Source organism: Anarrhichthys ocellatus, unplaced genomic scaffold, assembly GCF_004355925.1.
Source record: "Anarrhichthys ocellatus isolate YVR2014 unplaced genomic scaffold, GSC_Weel_1.0 scaffold51, whole genome shotgun sequence".
NCBI classification, from domain to species: domain Eukaryota; kingdom Metazoa; phylum Chordata; class Actinopteri; order Perciformes; family Anarhichadidae; genus Anarrhichthys; species Anarrhichthys ocellatus.
Window position 1 is genome coordinate 2,202,526 of NW_022280081.1, and position 7,715 is coordinate 2,210,240.

Sequence of the window (7,715 nt, forward strand, 5' to 3'; positions counted from 1 at the left end):
GTGGGAGAAAACACAGACATGCACACACAACTAAATGAAAAAATAACCACTGTCTCTCTCAAAATATGATTCTTACAATTGATCTATAACTTATTATGAGCGACTCGAGCGTCAGCAGGGTATCTTGTTGATGCTTACAACCATGGGACATCCAGCTTGTTGGTTATTGTCCCTCTCGTCTCCTGTCCTTGGTGCAGTGGCTCTGATGGAAACTCTAATGTGCTCCTCCAGGTGTCTAAACAGGCCAAGGAGTTCCTGGAGTTTGTGTACGAGGAGCCTCTGCTGGACGTCCAGCAGCTCAACCCTTGTCTGTATGAGCACTGTGAGCCTCTCAGCACGGTGCTGCATCTCCGTCAGCAGCTCCAGTCGCTGCGGGCCTACCTGTTCAGCTGCCGAGCAACTGTTGCAGAGGACCTCAGACGAAGGTAGGTTGGCGGTGAAGTCTATTGTGGTGGTGAGGCAATATTAAGGCTCTTAACACACATATTTTACACATTAGAAATATGATTTGTGTAGAGTTTTAAAAGACGATACTTATTCACCTGCACAGAGGTTGAAAATATATTTTAAAACAAGCAACAACCTTCAAGGAGCTCATACATTTGCTCATACATTTGGATGGGACATTGAATCTTGAAGTTCTACTTAGAAGCTAATCTGCACCTTCTGAACGCCAGAGATGTTCTGCCTCTGTTGTTGAATGTAGATTATTATCGAACAGACAAAATTACATTATTTTTCCTCTTTTTTTGTCCCTGAACGGTCGTGTCAATTTAATTAATGTAGCGCTCCTTAAGTGGAAACAATTAACTGGAATTAGAAAAATTTAAAAAACAAAAATGGACTTTTAACTAGTAGGGAAGAGGTTCAAAGTGATAAGGAACTTGTTTGTGACCAGTCTGCAAGACATTTGTCGGATTTAAAGGGTGAGTTCTCCCACATCACACCAAAACACAGAAAACAAAACTATTCTTAAATTTGTAAATTTCATTTTAGTTATTTTCTGTGCAGCTACTGCTATCGTCTAACATTAGCAGGCCGTGTCATCAGAGTCACACTGACTGATACCCTGTTATTATTCCTCTGGTGATTGATGGACTTCACAGGCTGTTAACATCTCCCCGTATGATCTGTGTTTACATGTGTGTGTCTGAGTGCATGCATGTGTATTGCCATAACTTTTTTCTGCATGCATTCCTGTCTGTTTATACACTGCATACACATAAAGGATGTGCACCTGTGTGTGTGCACATGTTCGTGTGTGTGCACATGTTCGTGTGTGTGATGATCGGGGGGGGGGGGGGGGTACTGTTTATCTGAGCGGGGTCCCTCACTGAAAGCCTTGTCTGTGAGCTGATGGATGATCCTTGCCCCGATCCAGGTCACTAATACAATCTGATCCAAGTATTTCTAAAGGAGAAGCATCCACCTCAGCAGACTGGCTGGAATGTAATTAATACTCTATCATGATCATCACCCACCAGTAACGGTATCTAACCATGCAAATCATTTTTAGAGACTTATTTTTTGGTATAAATTATTCCAAAAATAATTGTTCACAGCCAGGTCTGTGGATTATCCAAAGTAACATGAACGTTGTTTCTGAAAAGAATTTGGTTAACCCTTTAATTACAGTAATGCAATTCAAACTAAAATCAAATTGTTACATTTGATTTTTAATTTCCAGCTAAGTAAAAGAAAAAAACATTTTGCTAGTAGGTCTATATTCAAATCTTTATATTACGCTAAACTATTTCTATCATTTGTGCTTTGTTTGGGCTTTTATACTGCTCATAGTTGCCACAAATAAAGATAAATAGTATATAAATAAATAATTTGACTAAGCTGTCAAAAAAAGTATACATTACAGACAAAATGTTAAAGGCTACATATGTCAGATGCCAGCTATAGATTCTGAATTCTGAACACACTGATTGTCAATGAATGTCAACACGAGATCAAATCAGATTATTATATATTATTTTTGGTCTTCAATGAGAGTTTTAATGTCCGCCACGATTGAAATGTTTTTGTCTCTGACCTCCATATTAGTCGTCCCCGACTGCAACACAGAGACGAGCAGCATCATTTCCTTCTGTGTTTACTCCTGTCCCATTAGCCAGTGCCGGCTGGTGCCCAGCCACTTCCAAACACTGCAGGATTGATGAGGGCCGTGGCGCTAAAACCTTCCCTAATCATCAGTCTACTTCAGGAGGAGAGGGGGGGGGGGGATCTGAAGGGAGATGTCTGTTGCATGCATGCATGGAAACTCAATCGCACTCACAACCACATGAGGCACCAAAGTCTGTAGGTCAGAGAGCACTATAGTTTTGGCCCTGTGCAGCACTTCTCAAAAATTAACAGGGGATTACATCTTTGATAGCTTTGCAATGTAATCTTTGATCGGCCTAATATGCAGTATAAAAGCTGCCTTTTGTTGTTTTATTGTCAAAGTTTGGTGACGGTATGAATGAATCTCAGGGAATTAGGTAATTGTTTGTGGTGAATGAGGCAAGTCTAATGTCTTAATGACAGAAGGCTTTTGGTAATGTTACATGGTACGTGCTATATTGGTGCTATAGCATGTACTGTGCTATATGTTCCTATATAGCATGCTACATAATGTTTACAATGGTTGCAGATTTACCAACGGAACAATCCTTGATTTCAGACAGAAGTAAACAAAAGGCTTCTCATTTCTAGCCAGCAACCGTTCATTTTGTTGGTTTAAATGACAACTGTCTCTAGCAGATTTCATCAGCTCTAGTTAGCGAGCTAAGAAAGCTAACGTTAGGTACGTGTGTCACTTGAAATGGTGAGTTGTTTTCGTTTTGTTAATGAGATGATTTCATGTGGATATTAGAGTGTTATTTCAAGGTTGTTATTCTTGGTTTCAAAGCGTCCGCTGTGGAAGCGGCTGCTAGGCGCTGTGGCTGGAAGGTCATCGGTGCCTGTCAGTCCAGCAACCTAAGGATCTGCTGGTGGACACCAGCGGTGAAGGAGGCCGTCAAATCCGGCAAAGTTTATTCCAGGGTGCTGGAAAGGAGCCTCCGACTGACTGTCGGACCTCAGATCCAGGAGGAGCAATGCAAATTCTGTCCTGGCCGCGGAACAGTAGACCAGGTCTTTACCCTTGCGGGTCTGTTGGAGGGGTTATGGGAGTGACCAATCTAAATGTGTTTTGTGGACTTGGAGAAGGCTTACGACTGTGTCCCCCGGGGAGTCCTGTGGGGGGTACTGCAGCATTATTGCATACCGGGGTTGTTGCTACGAACCATCTGGCCCTTGTATCCCCAAAGTGAGAGCTTTGGCTGTATACTCTGCATAAAGTCAAACATGTTTCCAGTGCGTGTTGTCCCTTGTCACCAATCCTGTCTGTGATTTTCATGGAGGAGAGTGTCAGGTTTATTGGGTCTCTGCTCTTTGCAGATGACGTGGTTCTGTTGGCTCCTTCAGAACGTGACCCTAAGTTCGCACTGGGGCGGTTTGCAGCCGAGTGTGAAGCGATCGGGATGAGAGTCAGTACCTGCAGGTCCGAGGCCATGGTTCTCTGCCGGGAAAACAGGTTGCACTTCGGGTTAGGAGTGAGTCACTGCCCCGAGTTTGCTAGATGATTACTAGTGTTTGCCAAGGTGTCAGAAATTGTTGGGTGATCATCTGTTATTTTTTCAGAAAGATTGTTTCTTTTTTTAATGTACTCAGGCAGCATTATTATAGTTTTCTTTTAGGGATTTATTAGTAATGAGGTGTGTATGTATCTTCTCATTTATATAAGTGAGGATATAACTTAATATGGCTTTTTTGCAGAATAATTATGTCTGTGTATACAAGATTTCTTGGTTTGGTCATATAATACCCACAATGTTATGAAGAAGTGATTAAAAAACAAACAGCACTTGCCATGATGCTGTTTGATGGTTTAGGCACATATTTGTGGTTGTTGGGGGTTGGGGTGGGTCTGGTTGTATGTTGTGGTGTAATAATTGGTTTCTGTGGTGTTAATAGGTCTTTTATAGTCTTTGCTGGGATGTACAAGGTGGTTCTTAGTGTGTCTAAAGTGGTTTATTGTGTTTATTAGAAGGTTGTGAAGATATACTAGGTGGTTAAGGTAGTGGTAGGAGAAGTTGTAGGAGTTCGTGTATACTAGTAGTAATACTTGTAGTGGTAAGAGCAAGTTGCCAATGTAGGTGGTTATGTTTTTTTTGTACAACTACAGAAACTTTCATTTCGATGGACTTTATACTTATCGCATCATTCAAAACATTAACACCACAAACATACAGCAACCTGAAACCATGACACTGTGTCAACACAAGTTGAATGTTATGTTTAACAGAGATAAGATTTAGTTTTGGTTTGCATTAGATTATAATGTGTTTGTTTTTTCCACACATACTTATTTGCAGGACATCCTACATCTGCAGGTTCACACACACTTACTCAGGTCAGACCCTCCTTCAGTACACGATCAAAATCACAGAGTGGAAACAAAATCTGAATCAAAGGTGTGTCTGCTGCAGTGGAAAAACACAGAGGATAGTGAAATGAAATATGGAATTAAATACCATCCGGTCTTATGCAAATATTATCATTCGTTGTCATATGTGTGTGTTTGCATATATGCATGAATCTGTGTATCTTCTGCTTGTAATCTAATCCTAAAATGTGTTAGTTCTCAAGTACGTTTATCAAGATCGGCACACACTTTAAAGGTGTGTTCATCTTGGCACCGACCACACACTCAACAAGGAGCCAGTCTGTGTTTGATTATTGGACCACAGTGTGTGTGTGTGTTTGTAGTCTTGTGAATGCTGATGTGGTAACCATTGGTAACATACCTAACAGAGTAGCTTATCAGGTGCCTATCACCATGAGGTGTCTGGATCACACACACACACAATATGAATACATGCACATACTTGTGTTTTGGTGACACTCATCACAGCTTAGACAGGATTTAACATGGTGCCATCCATCTTAGTGGTCTCAGAGGAGGACTCACACACACACACACACACACGCACACACAGTCCTGTCTGTGTCCTGTCTGTGTTTTGTCACATATTGTTTGAAGATGGAGTGCGTCAGACTCCCAGATTGATATTGACTGGTGGTTTAACCATAATATAATCAATGTAATGCTTATATTTATGTGACCATTGTCTTCCATATTTAAACATTTGAGTTCAAAGATTGAGTTCATTATTTTAAAACTGGCCTGCACAATTTAATTTATCAAGCAAATTTAGGCTTCAAGTTGCATTTGTGCTTACAGTTTGTGTTTAATCAGAGTTGTATTTATTTAGGCAGTCGGTCACCTATAGCTCAGATAGATAAGAACCTAAATTTACATTTAACTGAACACCAATTTTGTCACAACATTAAAAGCATGAAACAGTTTGAACTCATATGTCTGGCAGATCATACAGTATATGTCTATAATTGACAGGATATAATGAACAAAATGCACATTCTTATATGGGAAATTGTACTTTATTATCATTCATTACATTTTCTCGGTTTATGTTTTTTTTTTTGTATTTATTCGTTTCCAAATAAAATTGTTCTGCCTTAGCGGCACGATTGAGTGTACTCTGTTCTTTATTGTGTACGTCGTACCACATAATGGGGTTTGTCTGGATGACATATTAAAACAGTGACAATAAAAGATAATATATTTTACCTTCACCTGTTTTGTTGGTAAAGGAAGCTGGGAATTGTGGTTATTATTTTGACAGAACTGGGTAATGTGTTGATTACTGTTTGTGGCATTTATTAAGAGAATATGCTGAATATTGTGACACATGACCTGCTTCACAGAGAATAACGTATCCAGATGTTTTTCTCTTGTCTTTTCACAGGATCTTCCCCAGGGAATACCTGCTACAGCACATCCACCTGTACTCCATGGCTGACCTGCAGCAGGTACACACGCACACACACACACATGCTTACATGCTTTTATGTGTACAGTAATAGTGACGCCATTCACATGTCTAACATGAACTGAAACTAAATTGACGTTGCATTAATCAGTTTTCATTTTAGACCTCAGACCGGACTGATTCTCAAAGACCCTTTTTTATGATATGTATTAGTTTAGATAATTATTTAATCTTATATTATCTTATATATATATCGCCATTTTAGAGAACATTTGCTAGCTAGCTACATTAGCTAACAGAATGTTGCTGGCCTTATGTAGTGTACAACCTCTCCCTTGTAGCTCTGGCAAGAGCCCATGTCATAACAGTGTTAAGAGAGGGTAATACCCTCTAATAGCCCTATTTAGAACAAGGTTAGCTCTTTCAAGTGTCCTGATCCAAGAAACCAATGGTGTCGGTGGAAAGAATTCATATCTGGCATTGTGAAAACCTTTAACTCTGCCGCTTATCTAATCAGCAGATTTTCTTATCAAACGGCATATCTCTACCATGCCTGCCGCTAATACCAGTTACGCCGCCCAACTCTGTTTTTGGACAATTTAAATGTCTTCAGTTTAACATGAAAGTAGAGAAATTCTTTTTTTCTTTTTTAGCAGTGATCATTAAAAAAAGGAAACACAGCCTGGCCTTTCAGCGGTTGGGGGTCAGAGGAAAGCGATCACAAATGACTGAAAAGTTCTTTTGTTTGTCATTATGTTCATTATGTTGTACCCTGCCCCATTTCTCTTCTTTCAACCCCACCTTCTCTGACTCGGAGCTCGGCCACAGACTCTCACGGTGAAAGAGATTGGGCCTCCTCCTCGTCCTCCTCCACTCCCACACTCTGTGTCTCTCTGCTTCACTAATTGGTTACATTCAGAATCAACAGGCAGAAAAACAAAGCGTGACATCCCTCCATTCTTCCCGACATCCCCTTGGCCTCACACACGCTCAGCACACATGTGTTATGTGTGTGTGTGTGTGTGTGTGTGTGTGTGTGTGTGTGTGTGTGCGCCTCACTCTCTGTCACTGCTAAACTTTGTGATTTACTCATAAACACCAAACTGGTGATTTAGCACTAATTTCAACAATAAGCAGAGACTGCACCGCTCCCTCTTCTCCTTCCCTCCCCCCTCTAACCTCCCCCATCTCTCTGACTATCTCAAGCACTCTGCCCCTTAATTGGTTTTCCATATTAACAAGCTTGTTTCTTTTGATTCACCTCCTGAATAAAATGACGCTCTTAATCAACGTGGCTTTTTTTGTTCCAGCTCAGAGGTCAGTGGAGGCTAAACTCCCCTGGCTAAACCCTGGACCACACTAAGTCTATTCACCTCCCGACAAATAGCCTCCACCCATATCCCCCATTAGGAGCCAGTTCATTTGGGGAAAACATATGTGTTTGTCGAAGGACGCTCTGCCCTTTTCCTCTGCTGGTTTTAAGGATTGTGTGTGTGTGTGTGTGTGTGTGTGAGAGAGAGAGAGAGAGAGAGAGAGAGAGAGAGAGAGAGAGAGAGAGGTTATCCAAACAGAGCTGGTCTTTCCAGTCATGTAATCCCAGCTGGCTTCCTAGTTCCTCAATGGAGCTGTGGTAGTCTGTGTGTGGGAGGGAGGGCAGGCGAACGGCTGTTAAACAGCAGTTTTAGGGGATTAGGAGGTTTTGGAGCACAAAGACTCTGCATGGAGCAGAAAAAAAGGTTGAACTGGAGGGGGAGGAGTTTAAGAGGATGGAGGGAGGGAGGGAGAGGAGAGGAGGTGAAGTGTGTGTGTGTTGGGGGGGTTTGGAGGGTT

General features: G+C 41.3%; 1 protein-coding gene across 2 annotated transcripts in view; it reads left to right on the top strand.

Annotated features, from left to right (window-relative positions):
- The window catches only part of plekhm3 (pleckstrin homology domain containing, family M, member 3), a 42,877-nt gene that overhangs the window by 26,200 nt on the left and 8,962 nt on the right, over positions 1 to 7,715 (top strand). For both annotated transcript variants that reach the window (XM_031870037.1, XM_031870038.1), the window contains exons 5-6: positions 232 to 425; positions 5,862 to 5,925. In XM_031870037.1, coding sequence (XP_031725897.1) covers positions 232 to 425; positions 5,862 to 5,925 — 258 coding nt within the window. The remainder of the gene's footprint in view (positions 1 to 231; positions 426 to 5,861; positions 5,926 to 7,715) is intronic.